The 18,532-nt window shown below is 45.8% G+C and overlaps 1 protein-coding gene across 6 annotated transcripts in view; it reads left to right on the forward strand.

Annotated features, from left to right (window-relative positions):
* Nucleotides 1-18,532, forward strand: part of GRSF1 (G-rich RNA sequence binding factor 1) — a 48,237-nt gene that overhangs the window by 11,954 nt on the left and 17,751 nt on the right. For 2 of the 6 annotated variants that reach the window (XM_025215955.1, XM_025215954.1), the window contains exons 6-9: nucleotides 2,881-3,065; nucleotides 3,157-3,281; nucleotides 6,245-6,380; nucleotides 7,364-7,441. In XM_025215955.1, coding sequence (XP_025071740.1) covers nucleotides 2,881-3,065; nucleotides 3,157-3,281; nucleotides 6,245-6,380; nucleotides 7,364-7,419 — 502 coding nt within the window. In that variant the 3' untranslated portion in view covers nucleotides 7,420-7,441. Of the gene's footprint in view, nucleotides 1-2,880; nucleotides 3,066-3,156; nucleotides 3,282-6,244; nucleotides 6,381-7,363; nucleotides 7,442-10,242; nucleotides 10,422-18,532 lie in introns of those variants that run through there. The other 4 variants (XM_025215957.1, XM_025215952.1, XM_025215951.1 and 1 more) reach the window with 4 other exon arrangements.

Raw genomic sequence — 18,532 nt, forward strand, 5'->3', positions numbered from 1 at the left:
TCAACGCTTGGTAGTCTGGTGCCCTGCTGTTGCCTCTTTACAATCCCATTGTGAGACTTGTCTTGCCCCTCATTTAGGAACACTGAGGCAAAGAACTCATTGAGGAGTTCAGCCTTGTACCCCCTGTCTGTCACCAATTGCTTCTGCCCATTCAGTAGTGGTCCTATACTGCCCTGGGCCTGCCTTTTACTCCCTATATAGCTGAAAAACAATTTTTTGTTATCCTTAACTTGGAATGCCATCCTCAGCTCCATGGTAGCTTTGGCCTTTGCCTCCCTACAACTGCGAGCTGAGGAGGTATACTCCTCTTTAGTAATCTCTCCCTGTTTCCACTGCTTATATGCCCCCCTTTTTGCCCTTAGGCTGCTCTGGATTTCTCTGGTCAGCCAAGGAAGCCTCTTGGCCCCTTTGCCCCTTATCAGGATCATCTCCCTCTGTGTCCAAAGGATCACTTCCTTAAGGCACAGCCACCCTTCCTGGACTCCCATCTCACCAAATCTCTTACCCTGAAGTGCATCATTGACCAAACGCTTGAGCTTGCTGAAGTCAGCCTTCCTAAAGTCTAGCACTTCCACCCTACTAGTTACCTTTCCCACTCTGCGCCTTATGGCGAATTCTATTATTTGGTGGTCACTGTCCCCAGGTGACCACTGCCAATACCAGGTCCAGTAAGGCATTCCCCCTAGTGGGACCATGTACTTCCTGCATCAGGTGGAGTGGCCTTCAACTTCAAAATGAAATATCCTTAGTAGGATTGGTCCTCAAAACCAAATCCCATTTCCCTCTTGGAGGTCCCCCAATGTGCACTGGAGATAAACCCTCAAGAGTCTAAATGTAAAGTTAGGTTTGAGTGTCTTGTCTCTCAGGGATGTTTCTAGCTTCTCATTTGTGTTTTTGAGAATGCCAACTTGAAAGGCTGCCTTCCCAGGCCTTGTCTGGAGCTCAGCTGTAGAACTAGCTCCATTCCCAGACCATATTCCTTCCCTGCTCAGGATTCTCCACTTGTTGAGCTTGTCTAGCCCCGTTTTGAAGAACACGTACCTGTCTCTTGTGCAGGTGTTCACTGGTAACCAAATTACCCAGCCATGCCTCCAGGTGTACCTGTGAGGCTTATTTGAGGTCTGAGGCTGCCATTAACTCTTTTTCTGACACATTTTGGATTATATATTCCAGCATTTGCATTCTTATTTCCTCCATAAAAAATGCTTTCTAAAGTTTCTAGCATCTTTGTCCTTTGTCCTCCTCCCAGTTTGTTTTATGCACAATGGAGAATCTGTAGCTGTGTGTATTCAGCGCAACTTCACCATAGTGAGATTGTCTGTCATATCATATAAAATAATTTTTTACGCATTCCTTGATATAAGTCAAGTCTTATTAGCATTCTCTAATATTGCATTTCATTTTGATGTTTATGCCTATAACTTCCCATTGACCTGAACTATATTTTAATTGATTATGGTTTCATCCAGTCCAGAGAAGTCTCAAGGTCTAGTAGTATTCTGTTTTCTACTGCGTTCTCAAGTACTCCTCTTCTTAGGCAGGGTGCATGTTTTGCTGTTCTGCTATTCTTATTCTCTTGTATTGTTTATCCCAACTTTTTTTAAAATTCTAATTAGCAATCTCTCATTAAAAAAATCTGTTAGCTTTTGTTATCTGTATACTTTACATATAATATGCCTCTCCCTCTGAGACGGAGGAAATGAACTAACTTGTTTTCCTTCTGTGTTCCTACAGTGCTGATATCATGTCTGAATGCATATAAGACCTGTCTAGCCATTCTATGGGATGCTTCTTTTGCTTCCCTCTCTTCCTCATTGACTCTCAATATCTCTTAACCCTTCTCTGGCTTATCTACCTTAGAGAACATGGTTCCTTTGTCCCCTAGGAGCTATATCTCCTAAGAGGCTTAGTAGACCTTTTGTTACCTCCCTTTTCGTAAAATTAGTGATTCTACCTACATTTAATTGGCCCTGGGATGTAGCTCTTTAGATTACATGACAACTTTGATATAAAACTGAGAAGATGGGCTACTAGACCTGCTTGGGTCCTGTTTAGATAGGGGAGTCTATGAAGTAATGAGAGTAAGGGGTACTGGTGTTTTGGTGATGGGCCACTTTCATCATCATCTCTGCTTAATTTGATTCTGAATCTTTATGAAACATCAAGTTCAGTAGCAAAACCTCACTATTTCTAGTCAATTTTCAGTCCAGTTCTCTAACCAGGACTCCCAAAACCTGGAGGAAAATTTAGAGGTATGAATTCATTGCATCACCAAGCCTGTGATTTTAATAAATTAAGTCATTGGATTCATCATGCATCCTAAGCTCTTGGGAACTATACCTGTTACTTGTAGGTCATGAAATTACATTTTTCTAAGAACTTTCCATGTTTTTCCTAGTAGCTTTCCGTTTTAGTACCAATATTTTCAACAAACTATACGGAAAAAAGTCCCTTACCTTTCGGGTACTTTAAAAGTGACTACAATACCATCATACAAACATTAAAGAGCAAATTGCAGGGTTTGGCAACATTCCATTAGTATGTGTAGTTGCTGTGATCATTTTGGATTCACTTCTGAAATGCAGCAGGTAAAGTGGTTCCTAGTGCTTTAAAAGGCTCATTTTAAGGCAGGTTTGCTTAAATATATCTTGGTCCAGTTGAAAACTCAGCTTTAAAATGGCTGTCTTCAATGTGGGTGTGTTCTTGCAGATACCTTTTTCAGTTCAGTAAATTGTAAAATAGACTTACCCAGCACCCCAAAACAAAATTCAATAGGAACTATGGTGGCAGTCTTCAAGGCAACAGCCTTTTTTTGAAAATCTAGTGTGTTTTCTAAGCTGAATGAAGGTAGATTGTCTGTTTTCTTCCTTTTACATCTAGGTACATTGAAATATTTCCCAGCAACAGGAGTGAAATTCAAACCCATAGTGGCTCTCCCTGGAGGAAGAAGATGACCTCTTATCCAGTCACTAAATGGACAAAAGAATCTGAACTGGTCTTTGAAGAAAATGAATTGGGGAAGACTCAAAGACCACACACAACCTCTGAAAGTGAGAGAGAGAATGGTTAGTTCTCACCTTTTGTTCTTTGAAATGCTGTTGCTTCCTCTCATGTGCTTGCCTGCACACAGGTAACTGTTTTTGTTTGCTTCTGCAGAACCTTACAGAGGAGTAAGTGAAAAGCCTGAGGATGCTTTGGAAAGTGGGAATTCCTATTCATCACTGCATTATGTTCATCTGAGAGGCCTGCCATTCGAGGCTAGTGCCCAAGACATTATAAACGTATGTAGCCATAAGATTGTGTGGCTTTATGGAGAATTGCTAAACCACTGTTCTAAATACTCCAGCCTTTAGAACACAGTGTCATTTCTAAGGTTATGCATAGGTGTTACCTTTGTGCTGGGAAAAAAGCCTTTCTCCCGGTACAAGAAAGTAGCGACAGTCAGTCAAGGGTTTTTATTCGTGTTGGAGAAGTGGCTTCTCTGCGCAAAAAAAAAAAAAAAAAAAGGCAAGCACTTTCAGCCAGGCAGATCTCGCCTCTTACATTAGCTTGAATATCTGTATGCTTCTCTCAGTACTGGAATGCACTTAGTATCCCATTGTCTTCCACTCTCCCTCCCTTCCCCCACCCCAAGGGAGATGGAGGTAGAGCCACTGGCTCCCTGCTAGCCTTCTCAATGGCAAGCTGTCAGGGAGTCCTGCGAGGAGCCTGCTGCTGCTTGAATACTGGGAGAGTCTCCAGACTGTTCAGGTAACAGTGCTAATGCCCCCCAGCACTGAACAGAGCTGGCTCTATACCAGGGGTTTCCTTAAGATAGGTGAAGCCATAGGGGAATGCTCCCATCCTGCTAATTAGATAATTGGGGTGCAGGTATCTTTCCATGGTTTGAACGGAGTTCCAGGTAGTTCCAGCAATGGGCACATCTGCTTCCTGCTCTCTGCACAGTTCTGGATCACCCTCTGGGTCCTGCCAGTCAGCTCACTTCTCGCTAACAAATGTTTAGGTTAGAAGTAACTTAATACAAACCCAAGACCCTGGGCTTGGTCAAGCTGCTTTGGGACCCTCATTGGTTCCAGACCAGCAACTGGGGCTATCAGATATAGGCAGGATGGAAGTGATCATAGTCCCAGGGCAGCAGGTGGGACAGTGAGCGCAACTGTGACTTGCCTGCATGGAGGGCAGGGAACATGCCCCTGCCCAGAACTAGGTGCTGCTTTTCCTCTCAGCTGCCTTCAGCTGATGTCCATGTAACATCACCTGGAGACAGCTTGTCTGCCATGGCAGTGAGAGGGAGCAAAGGAGCAGTTCTGCATTGCCCCCTGGCTGGAGAGCTTGTCTTTGAGGTGACTTTGCTCTCTAGCCAGGGGACTGGACTGCCTGTATGCATCCATTCTCACAACATTTTTCAGCGCTGGAATAAAATGCTAGTCTGTGCCTTAAGTGGGTGGTACCTGAAAACAGTTCTGTGAGGTTGGAAAATCAAGAAATGGGTGGGTTTTGAACCTGTGAGCGGGAATCAAGCCCAGGTTGGAGGAAGATGAGTGGAACAGATTCACTAGCTAATGAAATCCCTATACCTTAAGTAGAATGTCATGTTTATTGGTGTGTGTTTGTTTTTCTGTTTCGTTTTCCTTTGGGTAAAGACGTGTTGTGTACCATGAACATCTTTAATGTGTTCTTTTTTGGATAAGAAAGTCTCAGTCTTAAATTTCTCTGGCACCCTGTGTTACGAGTAATTTGACCTGTGGTAAACTGGGGGGTGTGCCATGTTCCAGGCATATGCATATTATATAAATGTTTAATTTGCTTAACAGCGTAACACATCAGTCCCCATCACCTATTGCTTACATAATAACAAACATTTCTTATCTCATTACCAGTTACATGCATAAGCTATTAAGTGCGTAGCATCTTTCAGACCTATTGTCTTTAACTTAACTGTAATCCATTTAACTGTATACTAATGGGCACCAGGAACTATGAAGGAAAAGTAGCTGTTAAAAAGTCTTGAAAAAGGCAGGAGATCTCTGTTTCTTGGCTGCTCTCTCCTCATTTTTAAGGCTTTTATTAGTTATTGGTATCCTAAAAATTTAAGAGGCCTTGAAAGTGACAGAAGCTAGTTAATTTTGTAGCTTCCAGCACTGCTGGAAGTGCTGTGTGCTTAATGAGCATTTCTCACATTGAGTTTGGGTAAATGCATAGTCTTTTTCACACTTGAGGCTACTGATATAAATCCAGTAATTCTTCCATAGCTGAGATATGCTAATCCTGTATATTAAATTATTTGACAATTATTTTGGGGCAGAACCCAAAGGCTTGAGCAAGATTGGTGTGCTAAGATAGCAGACATTGTTCTGATGCTAAACAACTATCTGTTCTAAATTGTGGCTGGGTCCTGAGATGGTGCTAAGTTATTTCTGACATAGTAGTTCTCTTAGCAAGAGGTTAGTGGGTTGGGGAAGGTAAAGGTGGTTGGAATTCCAGAGGCAAAGAGGGGACTAGAGCAAAGTTTCAGTTGGGGAATGTGCACAGTTAGATAAAGAACAGATGTCAAGGATGACCTGGAGTGGGAAGGTTGGGTGGACTATCTTGTGTGCGTAGATATGTGTATTTTCTTAACGGAGAACTGTAAAAACAGCCTTTACAGTAGCAGGAAGCAAGCTGGCCTGAGGCTCAGTTTTCTTGTTTACCAAATCTTCTACAGAAGCTTCTGTGCAGATGACTCTTGTGAATGATGTGCACTGAAAGAAAGATGGAAAGAAAGCAAACTTTTGCAACTATTACCAGATCCGCTTGGTTTCAGAGTGTATCCAAAGCCTGTCAGTGTAAAGCTATAGCTACTGGATGTTTATGGTTTTCTGGAGAAGAACAACGTAGAATACAGTTTACTTAAATAGAGATGGGATGCATGGAATTCCAACTTTGAACTCTTTAGGGGCAACAGATAAACACGAGTGCTTTATTCCTTAAAGAACTTAAATCATAATGAAATGATCACCCATCTTTCTTTGTGTAGGCTGATTTAAGTTCCCATGTGAAATAGAATTAAGTGGTTTCAAATTTTGTTACTATCAAATAGTAACAAATACTATCAAATAGTACTTTCAAATGAGGTTTGAAAGAGTAAGCTTGAGAGTTAAAGGCCACTTTGTTCTTGCCACTGGTTCCTCTTGACTTCAAGACTTTTACCTGATCAGCATCAAACAGGCTATGTATTTGATCTTCTATTTGTGTTTTCATTCAGTTTCTTGCTCCTCTGAAACCTGTAAAGATTACCATGGAATATAATTCCAGCGGGAAGGCTACAGGAGAAGCAGATGTTCACTTTAAGAGCCATGACGATGCGGTTGCTGCTATGGTCAAGGACAGGTCACACATGCGTAAGTAGAGTTCATGCTTCTGTGCCTGTTGGATGTCACTGCTTTTTTTGTTTTAACCTTTCATCTCCAGTAATCTGGAACTACTTGTCTGGTGTTGGGCTGTTTACTGATACAGCATATTTCTTCCACTTCTAGAGGCTGAAATATTTTATCCTGCAGTGCTAAACTATATTTGGATAGGATGTTTTAGACAAGGGTGGTCTTGCCCTGAGCAGGAAGTTGGACTAGATCTCCTGAGGTCCCTTGCAGCCCTGTTTTTCTATGATTCTGTGCCTGGTTACATGCACTCTGTATAATCTATTTCACTCAAATTCAAGACGTCTCCTCCCCCACCAAATCAGCCTAGAGGAAAAATAGCTTTGTCTTGGATTCAAGAACCAGCCCAGGTCAAGCAGCAGCTGCCTGCCCCAGGCAGGAATAGCTTGTTTGGTTGTGGGAGGGGACATGGTAGTTGAAGTGCAGGGGAAATTGGAGGTAAGGATGGGACCTGCAAGCCTCCCTTCCATTCCCCCTGCTCCCATCCTCACCTTCTGCTCTGGCCTTCCCTGCAGCAACTCTGCCCAGTAGGGAGCTGCTGCTGCTTCACCCTGGTGAGCTGGGCTGAGCTAGGGCTGTATTGCTGCTGACTGCCCCAGAAGAGTAAAGCTGCAGCATACAGTGAGCGGGGCAGGCTGTAGGAGGTGGGGGGGACAGGACAGGAAGGGGTGGGAGGCAGGGGCAGGTGCAGGCATATTGGGACAAGAGGCAGGGGTCTTGCCCCTGGACCCCCATCACTGCTTTCCCTGCCACAGCAGTGAGAGGTGGGATGAATAATTAGATTATTTACATGGAAAATTATAACAAGTTTTACAATTTTGGATATATATAATCTACTGGGGTGGGGGGTTGTCTTAAATTCTAAATCATCTTGGATTCAGGTAAATAAGGTAATCTTGGTGTTGAAACTTAATAAACTAAACTTCTTTTATTTAATTTCTTCCCAGAGCATAGATATATTGAATTGTTCCTGAATTCATATCCAAACAAAAATGCCCAGTGACAGTGGCACAACCCCATGGTAGGTAAGTGTACTAAATCCCCTCATCCTTGTGATACCTGCATTTTCCAAAGGTGGACAAGTTGACCCTTAATTTACATGCTTATATAAAACACAATGCCTCTATATGCTGCTTTGCATGTTTAAGACAAATTAGTTTCATGGAGAAGTAAGGCTGGATGGGACCTCAAGAAATCATGTAGTCCAGGGGTCAGCAACCCGCCCGGCACGCGTGCCAAGCATGGCGCACAAGGCCATTTTGCTTGGCACACCACCACCAGCCTGGGCTCTAAGCAGTTGCTGCCAGCCACAGAGCCCAGGCTGCTCCCCACTGGGCTTAGTGGGCTGGCTGCAGCTGGGAGGCTGCAAACAGCTGCTCCGGGCTATGGCATGTCGGCACTCCGGCACCTTCCAAGGTAGACATTGTGGGGGGTTTTCGGCACTCTGGCCAAAAAATGTTGCCTACCTCTGATCTAGTCCAACCAGGGATCAAACCTGTGACCTTGGCATTATTAGCATCACACTCTTAAAGCTTATGTCAGAATGCTCAAAGAAGAATGCCTAAAGTTGGTTACCTGAATTTATAAACAACAACATTTAGTTCATCTAATAAAAGATATCACATCTACCCAAAGAACCTTGATTGCCTATGTCCCTAGGCCAACACAGCTACAACCAACAATCCTAAACAAGAAGTTGAAGCATATCATTAGATATCAACATTTCAGGCATCCGTGTTCAAACACTTAGTTCCAAGGACCCAGTCCAGCTTTCATTATAGATTCATAGACATTAGGGCTGGAAGGGACCTTGCAAGATCATCGAGTCCAGCCCGGGGCATGAAGGTCAGTAGGGATCATAGGATCCCAGCAAGATAAACATCCAGTGCCTCTTGAAGGCGCTCGGAGTAGGTGCTTGAACCACCTCCGGCGGCAGTCTATTCAAAACCTTGGGGGCTCGGACAGTAAAGAAGTTCTCCCTTATGTCCAGCCTGAAATGGTCCTGGAGGAGTTTGTGACCATTCAACCTTGTCATCCCTTGGGGTGCTCTAGTGAACAGACATTCCCCCAGATCCTGGTGAGCAACACTGATAAACTTATAAGTGGCCACCAGCTCACCCCTGAGCCTGCGCTTTTCCAGGCTGAAGAGCCCCATAGCTCTTAGCCTCTCTTCATAAGGTCTGTTTTCCTGACCTCTGATCATGCGTGTGGCTCTCCTCTGGCTTCTCTCAAGTTTCTCCACATCCTTTTTGAATTGTGGAGCCCAAAACTGGACACAGTACTCCAGCTGCAGCCTCACCATTAGATTCATTCTTTCCATTAGTGGGAGCTGGATCAGGACCCAAGACAGAAAACACAGCACTGAGGCATGACACTGCAGTGGGGTAGGGAAGGAGGTTGCTGGGTCCACACTGCTAGACAGAGCCATAGGTGTTAACAGTTAAGCAGTTCAGTGAGGGTATTACAAGGTTTTAAGGGATCATTTTTTCCTGCATCCCAGCCAACCAAGTCTTTATCTGCCTTCAGGGAGAGAGAAGGGAAATTCAGCATCCAGACAGTTTCTCCCTCTTGTGAAAGCTTTTGACTTGATTCTTTAACAAAACTGACTTGTTGCTTGTGGGAACAATCCTTGGCGGTCTGATAGAACGGAAATGTGCCTGAGCTGGCCCCCCAGTCAGCACAGGTGAAATTCATAACACCTGCTTGTTTCAGATAGCTATCTGTCTGATTGTTATTAGTAATGAAGTAGGAAATTTTACCTTCATGACCAATGGAGACTGGATGTACTATTGCCCCTTCAAATACATTGGTTCATTTTGATCCAGCTGCCTCTAAATTGAGTGCAGTGCTGGTAACAGCTTGGATCAAAATGCATCTAAGTAAACATCTTGTCAGGCTTTTCATAATTCAGCAGTAGGTTCTGAATCCTTTCCACTGTGCCTGGGCAGTGAGCCAGCCTGATTGGAGTCCATGGGACAAACCAACATAAATGGTGTTCTAGGACTCGGATGGAAGAAAACAGATGACTCCTGAGGAGCTTGTGGGTGATGCCATTTGGCTCTTATGACCAGAAAAAGGGGACTGGGGTATCTTAAAAAGGTTATTCTGGAGTTCTTGCTGATAGAGGTAGTTGCCCCTACCGAACGCAGGAGACTCCTCTCCTGTTCTAGAGTTCCGGCAGGAAACTTTGGATTCTTCTCTCTAATGTTTTCTGCAAAATCCAAACTTATTTAATAGCTTTTAGAGTAAGTAGAACCTTTGGAACACATTTGCTGCATTGAATGTGCATCTTTCCCTTTTACATTAGTAACCATAGGAGGGAACATGGTAGGGAGACTTGTGGAATTTCAGTGCTTTAATCTTACTAGAGATAGCAAACACTTATGCCAGACAATTTTAAGGATTGCCTTTACTGTTGTTTGTGTCAGGCAGTAGTTCTGTATCTCACTAAGCATTTCCCATAAGATCTTAGAGGAATGTTTAATTACTGTTTATGAACAGTTCAGTGGGAGTTGCATTGTATGCAGTCTTGTTGAAATCTGTTTATTGTGAAGAAGGTGGTTGGATTTAGCTTATACATGTGCCTTCCTCTTGTCAGCATATATGTTCACATCCTTTTGAAGAGCCAAATGTTTCAGTAGCATTTTGGCTTAGACAAAGTTTGGATTTCTCCTCACAATCTGCAAATTATTGTTTAATGGGGGGAGGATCTTATTGAAGGCAGTTGTACTTGGATACTCTGAGACTACACAAGAAGGGTGATGGGGATTTAAAAAGCCAGCATGTTACTCTTAACCTTCAATACTTGTTTCCTCTTTCTTCTTAGGCTAAAGCAAGCAGCATTTCATTCGCACATACCTGGAGGTGGAATTACAGGCGTTTTTGTCTGGTAGCAAAGATAAAATATAACAGACACTTTCTGAATTGCCTTTAAAAGCAGCTTGTATCAAATTCTTTCATTTGGGTTTCTGTAAGAAGCACATAATAAATTGTATTCACATCCTGTACATGATTTGGCTGATTTTAAAAAGAGGAAAAGGTCCACTGCTGGCCTTATAGTAGTTAATACTGTACAGTCAGGGGAAGGTCTGGTTCTGTTTTTGCCAAAACTGAAATGGTAACTCCTGTGCATTAGAATTCAGCAGCTTAATTCTGATGTGAGTTGCCTGTTGGATCAGAAAACAGTTCTTGCTGAGAATCTTGTAATATGTAAACACCATCTGAACAGTTAAATGTACCTATAAAAGGGCCAGTCTTTTGCAGCTAGAGCATAACTTTTTGTAAGTTTGATTACAGAAGTTAGAAGAACAAATACAAGAGTCCAAAATGGTATCTCTAATAGAGATACCATTCCAACAGTGCTTCCCTCATTGTGCAGCAAACAGCCCTTGGCCTTTGTGCTTTAGGATACCGTTGGACACTGTGAAATTGCCTGGGCCCATTCAGTTTATAGAAATTAAATAGCAAACTACAACCTGAGGTAGAAGGTGAGTGATTTTTTTAAATATTTCTCTGAAGTGCACGAAGACAGCTACACAACTGTTTCATTAAAACTGTTGTCTTGCATTTAGTGGATCATTTTTAAATTACTGTTGTGTAACAACATTGCCATCTTTTTCAGGTGCTTTACTGCAAGACAACCAGGGTGAATGCATCACTTTATATAGTAGGTGATAAGGTCTTGCATTTGCTCCTTAAGAACAAGCTGTTCTGATGATAAGGAAACCAATTTTGTTTCCACTTGTATTGTGGATAGGCACTTGTACTTTCCTATAGTAAGGACTTTCTGCCCATTCAGTAAGCTCTGTCTCACTAAAAATTAAAATGTCCCAGGAAACTATTGGACAACTTATAGTAAGTAATGTGTTGCAAAGGGGTTAAAACATCATCAAAACATCTAATTAATGTAACTGCGAGTAATAAAGGAAAGCTTTTCCAAATGGAAAGAATGCTTCACGCTATTCACTACAGTGTGTGCTGTTATTCTACGGTTTTTAAGAGGCAAGTTCTTGTAAAGTTTCAGTGTTGTTGCCATAATGGTTCAGGAAATATGTGAAAGGCAAGGATTTTTATGGGCGATATCCTTTATTGGACAAACTGCATGGTTCGGAAAGACAAGTTTTTGAATACAGTGTTTTCTTCTGTCTAAGTCCATCCAAACTATGCAATTGGTCAAATAAAATATGTCACCCACACACACCCTTGCCCCTCTAGTCTTTAAATGTGTTTTGAGCAAAGAAGTGGACTGGAACTTAATTTGGTTTGAAAGGGAACACTCTAGCACATTACAGTTGTCCTTGCAAATCAAGTATTTAGGATACTTAAAGAAAACAAAGGCTGCTATTTGAAAATAAAAATCAAGTAGAGGACTCTGAGAAACGTTTCCAAAGTTCAGTAATGACAGTTTGCAGTTTGATGAAACCACTCAAAATGGTTTTTCAAGTACGCTGTTATAGAAGTTTTATTTCAAGATTAGGGTGACTATTTAAATGAGGTACAATTATCTAGGAACAGTGCCCTATTTTACTAGGCAATGTGCACACTTATTCCCTGTTCTAAAGAACTGTTGAATCTTTCCGTGGTGGAGGTTGGATATCATCACTTTCTTGACTTCTGCAATGTGTCAACACTCTGGGTGGTAAAAAGCTGTTCTTCAAACACTAGAAAGCAACCCTTCCCCAATAGCTTGGGGAAGAGTGTCATCTCCCATTGAAATGTCCTGAGTGAGTCTGGTAACTGCCTCTCTCAAAGAAGAGTAGGGGCATTGGCACAGGTTACCTTAACATACTAGCCCTTAAAATGAGAGCAGTCATTAGTTAAGGCAGGGGTGGGCAATTATTTGGGCCCAAGGGCCATATAGGGAGTTTTGATGAGCTGTCATGGGTCAGACAGGCTAGGTCAGCCTCCCTCCGTCTTCCCCCTACAACAGCACCAAAACTCCCTATATGGCTTTGGGTAGGTGAGGACCAGTGTTCAAGAGTGGGACAGGTGATCCCCATATGGAGCACCACAGAGGCAGCCAGGGGCCGGATGCAGCCAGTTGATAGGCCATGGGCCATATTTTGCCCATCCCTGGGTTAAGGTGTGTTAAAACTGCCATAAGCACCCTCTTTGAACCACTAAGTTATGTGACTACAGCACAGGTTTATCTTTGATTTGTTTTGCCCAGGTCCTTCCAGGGATTTGTGTGGATGCTCTGGGCCAATTATATATATTACTTTCATTCCTCCATCATCCCAGGTTGCTCTGTGCCCAGCCTTTCCCATTCCTCTGTTCCCTGGGCAAACTTGCAAGCCTCCTGAATGCTACTGCCCAGGGAGTGGTGTGGATTGCAAGCCAACATCCCCTCCCACCTCTAAGGGTTGATGGCTTTGAGCACCTGGGCATTTTCAGTTTGCTGCTGGGCTCTGAGCACCAATAGCTTTGCAGCTTGCTTGCTGTGAGCATGCACATCCTCCTCACATTTACCTCATCAAGTTGCTGCATGCTTAACGCCTCTGCAAACAGCAGCACCTGTTACCTATTTGCTATCTACTTCCCTGGAGATGAGCCAGAGGATCATGGAAAGCAAAAACTAATCTACAAACTGGACCTGTACTGAGGTGGTGGATCTCATTGCTTTGTGGGTTGAGGAGAAAGTACTCACTACTGCCAGGGCCTCAAAAGACATCAAGGGCAGCACCAGATGCTCTCCTAGTACATTACAGCACAGATGGTGTGTGTGTGTGGGGGGGGGGTGGTACTATAGGGACTGGGTGGGCTAGTGGGCTACCAACAGCTTGAGCTGCAGGCACACCCCTGCCTTCTACCTGTTTCCCACCAAGTGTCTGGCTGCTTCAAGCAGGCTACCACCAGGGTGTGTCCAAACAAACCGGCCCAACCCAATTGCACACCACCTGTTGCACCACTCATGTGGACCGCCTGGCACAACAGACGGTCTACATGAGTGGTGCAGGGCCCCAGGTGACTGCCTGAGCAGCTTGGAGCTGCCTGAAAGCACACAGTACTGCACCAAGCTGGGTTGGGTCCACATGATGTGGCACAGGCAGTGCTAGGTGGCCAGGACTGAGCCACACTACCCAATGCCACCCTGGGGGGCTGTGCCAGGAGGCCCCAAGCACCCCAATGGCTGTGCTGCTGCTGAACTACGGGCCGTGGGGGGGGTGGCTATGTGGGCTGTGCAAGGGGGCTTTGGCCCCTGTGAGGGAACTGGGATTGTGCGTGGGGGCATGAGAGTCCTGCAGGGAGGCAGGGGCCCTCTGGGTGGGTATGTGGGCCCTGGGGAGCTCTAACTGATAAGAAACCCAGAAGCAAACATCAATACACACAGATATTTAGAATTTATTTTATTATGATGATAGAGACACTGGTAGGCTTCTAAATTGCTTTAACGTTGCATTGCAAAACATTGCCCAACTGGTCTCTCTGTCTTTTGTTTTAATTGTGGAAGAACATGTATTTTGGGGTATTTTAAAGAGTGAATTTGTGATTTTTTTAATCAAATTTTGGAGTTTTCAAATAGGGAACACCAGGATTCCTGCTAGTGAGGCAAGTGGCAGGACCCAGGCAGAGAAGTCTGCTAAGGGCTGGTACAAGAGACCCAGCTGGAGATGGCTGACCTCCTGGCCACTTAGGGCCAGGAGGACATGCTTTGACAATTCAAAGCAGGCCACCACACTGAGGACATCTTCCAGACAAGAGATTTTATAGACATTAGGGGCTGGAAGTGACCTTGCAAGATAATTGAGTCCAGCCCCCCTGCCATAGGCAGGAAGTCTGCTGGGGTCAAGTGATCCCAGCAAGATAAACATCCAAACACCTTTTGAATGAGTCCAGAGTAGGTGCTTGCACCACCTCTGAGGGAGTCTGTTCCAGGCCATGGACACTTGGACTGTAAAGAAGTTTTTTTTTCTTATGTACAGTCTAAATTGGCCTTCTAGGAGTTTGTGGCCATTAGACCTTGTTATCCCTTGGGGAGCCTTGGTGAGCAACTGTTCTCCCAGGTCCTGATGCACAACCCCCTTATATACTTGTAGGCTGCCACCAAGTCCCCCCTGAACCTTCTCTTCTCCAGGCTGAAGAGTCCCATGTCCCTCAACCTCTTCTCTTAAGGCTTGCCCTCTTGGCCTTTGATCATAGGGGTGGCTCTCCTTTGGACTCACAAGCTTATCCACGTCCCTCCTGAAGTGGAGGGGCTAAAACTTGATGCAGTACTCCAGTTGAGGCCTCACTAAGGCTGAGTAAAGCAGGAAGATGATGTCCCTGGTTTTGCTTGAGATGTACTGGTAGATGCATACCAGTGTTTGCTTTGTTTTGCCAGCCATGGCATTGCATTCGTGGCTCATGTTCATCTTGTGGTCAATCAAGACCCCCAAGTCTCTTTTGGTCTTGATGCTAGTGAGCGTAGCACTGCTGAGCCTATAAGTATGCTGCTGGTTCTTCCTCTCAAGGTGGAGCACCCTGCGCTTCTCTATGTTGAAGGCCATCAGGTTTTGGTCTGCCCATCTTACAGGCTGACCTGGACATGCTCGCATCCCCAGCCCGTCTTCCATTGTGACTACCTTCTCCCATAGTTTAGTGTCATCCGTGAACTTTGCCAGTCCGCATCTGATGCCCAAATCCAGATCATTAATGAAGATGTTGAAGAGTACTGGCCTGAGTACTGAGCCTGGGGGACACCACTGGTCACCTTGCACCATGTTTCACTCCCATCAACTAGTACTCTTTGGGTCTGACCCTGGAGCCAGTTCCCCAGCCATCGGACCATGAGACGATTGAGGCTGCAGCTCCCAACCTTAGTCTCCCATGATGTCTTCGTGGTTAAGTCAAAGGGTTTCTTGGAATCCAGATACGTGACAACTTAGTCTTCCTTGTCCAGGTAATGCATCACCTGGTCATAGAAGGAGACAAGCTGGTCAGGCAAGACCTGCCAGTAACAAAGCCATGGTGGTGCCTGTTGCAGATGGATCCCTTGATGATTTTCTCCAAGATTTTTCCAGGGATGGACATCAGACTGATTGGCCTGTAATTCCCTGGATCTTCTTTCCTTCCTTTCTTGAAAATTGGGACCATATTGGCTCTTTTCCAGTCTTCTAGAACCTCACCTGCGTGTCACAAATTTTCAAATATCTTTGCCATAAGGTGTGCCATGATGTCTGCTAGCTCCTTCAAGACTCTTGGGTGCATTCCATCTGGGCCCATGGACTTATGGATGTCTAGCAGGGCAGGCAAATCCCACAGTAAAATAGAAATCCTCAACTCTGCTTGCCCTGCATTGGGCAGAGAAAGTGATCAGTTCATGGTCACTGTCACCAAGCTTCCCCTTGATCCTCAAAGATGGTTTACCAGATCCAGTAGTGCCTCTCTTAGTCAGCCTGTAGACCCCTTGCATTAGGCAGAGTTCATGAGTGCAAGCAAGAAACTATGCGACTGGTCAGATTGGGCTATGTGCTCTTCCCACAGAATGCCAGGGAGTTTGAAGCCCCCCCCCCAAAAAAATTTTCTCCAGCTGCTACCACCTTCATCACAGAACACTGCCCCCAAGAAATGGTTGGCCAAAGCTTCCCTCATCAGATTGGCTGCATGGTGGGTCTGGCCCCAATACTCAGCGGGGAGTGGTTTCTCCAGGGGTGACATCTAAAGTGGATGTAGGTCCCAGTCCACCTGCTGTCTGGGAAGACCCCTCTCTTGGCCTTGTGTACATTGCGCAGAGTGCAGGCAGCAGCCACAGAGTTGGAAACATTCTGCAGCCTGAGTTCAAGGTGGATCCCAGGGGCCTCCAGAGCACCTTTAGTCACCCAAAAGTGCATTCTATCCCTATCTAGCAGCTGCTCAGGCAGAAATTGAAGTACTCCTTCCTGGTGTCCAGCCAGCCAGCATATGGCTTCATGAGTCAGGGGAGAAGTGGGTTTGCTGGGGCCTGGAGGATGAGCACTGGCAGCAAACTCCCCCTGCTTCATCATCTCTAGGAAACCAGAATTCCTGAACACACAGGCATCATCCACCTGTCCCAGCCACCTGACACTGATGTAGGTGAAATGACCCCAGTAGGCCACAACTCCTGCAGTATAAACAACTAGAACCCCTTGTGATTGATAACCTCCAAGGCATTTGGGGGGGAGGGGGGCACAGAATGGGGATATGGTTTCCATTGACAGCCCCCCACATAGTTTAGGAACTCAAACCTGGCAATGACCCGTGTCAGGTTACCATATTTGCAGTTGCAAAAAAGAGGACACCTGTTGCAGGGGGTGTGAGGTGCCCCTCACTCCCAACCCACAGCCCCCTGGTGCTGCCAGTGTCCTGCAGTCCCAACCCACAGCCCCTTGCCCACCCTAGTGTCTCTCACTCCCAAGACACAGCCCCCCCCCAGCCCTGCTGGTGCCCCTCATTCCTGACCCACAGCCCCCTGCTCCCCCCAGCTCTGCTGGAGGGGACTCCAGGCTGACCCCATTCTGACCAGGCTTGAGTGCAGAGGCTGTGGCAGCTCCAGCTCGTGCAGTTGGCAGCAGAGCAAGTCCAGCCCCTGTGTGGGCTGAAATCAAGAAGGGAGGCCTGTGGCTGTGCCCCACCAAGCAGCTTGGCTATAGTCCCTCCCAGGCACCCCGTCCCTGCAAGCACAGGCACCAGCCCCAGTAATCCTGGCTTCTCACCACCCCCAACAGGCCCTCCCTGCCCACTTCTGCTGGAGGGGCAGGCACCTCACCCATGCCCTACTGCAGCCCCAGCACCTTGTCACCAACCTCCAATGCTGGCAGGACACTGGACCAACCCCCCTCTCACAGCCATCCCCTACCACATACATTCCTGTCACCCCTGCCACCAAGACAGTCCCCAAGCCCTGGCCCTTTCCAGGGCTGCTCCCACCACCCTGCCTGGTGGTATGCCAGCCATGTGCATGTGTGTACACAGACACGCATGGTGCCCCTCAATTCCCATCACCCCAAACAGCTCTTTGCAGGCTGGAAGGCTGCCCACATACAAGGGGAAAGCTGCAGTTTCTTCCTTTAGAGAGGAAAATCTGTGTTTTACCACAAATGGAAAACTCATCCCTAGTAAACACACAGGCCACTAGGGCAAGCTGGGAAATGCAATTGTACCAGCAATTTCCTGGGCATTTGTTCATATTTTTAAAAAATGTCTGCATGGAGATGGGAGGACCCAAAAAGAGGACTTGTCTGGGAAAACCCAGATATATGGTAACCTACTCCTGTGGCTACCAGAGCACATCTTAGTTCTTGCAATATGGCTTTGCACATCTTGTGCACGGCCATGGTTGCTATTGCCTGTCCCACACCAACCAAACTGGTTGGCCACAATGCAAGTGTCAGGGCTTGTAAGCTTCCACACAGCTATTGTGATGCTTGACAGAAAGGGGAAGCCAGAGCACAACACATGTTCTGGAATTGGAGCCGGTGGCCAACTTGGCAAAAAGGTCCATGAATGTGCCCCGAGACATCCTGAAATTCTGTTGCCATTGGCCAACATCCCAGGCTTGAAGCATGAGCTGCTCCCGCCAGTCTGTGCTCACCAATAGTGCCCAGCCTCAAAGTGGCACTCAGTAGCAGGCCCAAAGTGCCACAGCCTCCAGAGCATTGTCTTCTGCATCATGCATCACAACCAGCATAGTACCCACATCAATGTCATTGTCCTCCAGGTAGTGCCCCATCAGGGCCAGTGGCTGACATTACCACTGCCTGGACTGCATGATGGTCCTGGCCAGGACAAGGGTTATTAGGCACCATCTCCCCAATCTCAGCAGTAACAAGGGAAGATCCTATGTTGTGCCTGGAGAAGGAAGGGATTTGAATTCCCTCTGCACACCTGACCTTTGGTTCAAGGAGAGCAGTTCAAAGGATGGCCCTTGTTAAAAGGCCAAGTAAACCCTAATGAGTACTAGCATCCCTTACCCACAGTACTCATTTGAACTTGAACCATTATTCATTGAAAATGGCTCTGGCAGCACCTCCCTTACCCAACACATGCAATGAACATTCTGGGTCTTGGTTCTGTCCTGTGCGAACAACTCAAAGTTGGTGCCTGAACCCCACCTGCCTCCCCTCTCCCTTCTCCCCCTGAACCCCATCTGCCCCCTCTTTCCCATCTCCCCCTGAACT

Source organism: Alligator sinensis, unplaced genomic scaffold (genome assembly GCF_000455745.1).
Source record: "Alligator sinensis unplaced genomic scaffold, ASM45574v1 scaffold1546_1, whole genome shotgun sequence".
Classification (NCBI taxonomy): domain Eukaryota; kingdom Metazoa; phylum Chordata; order Crocodylia; family Alligatoridae; genus Alligator; species Alligator sinensis.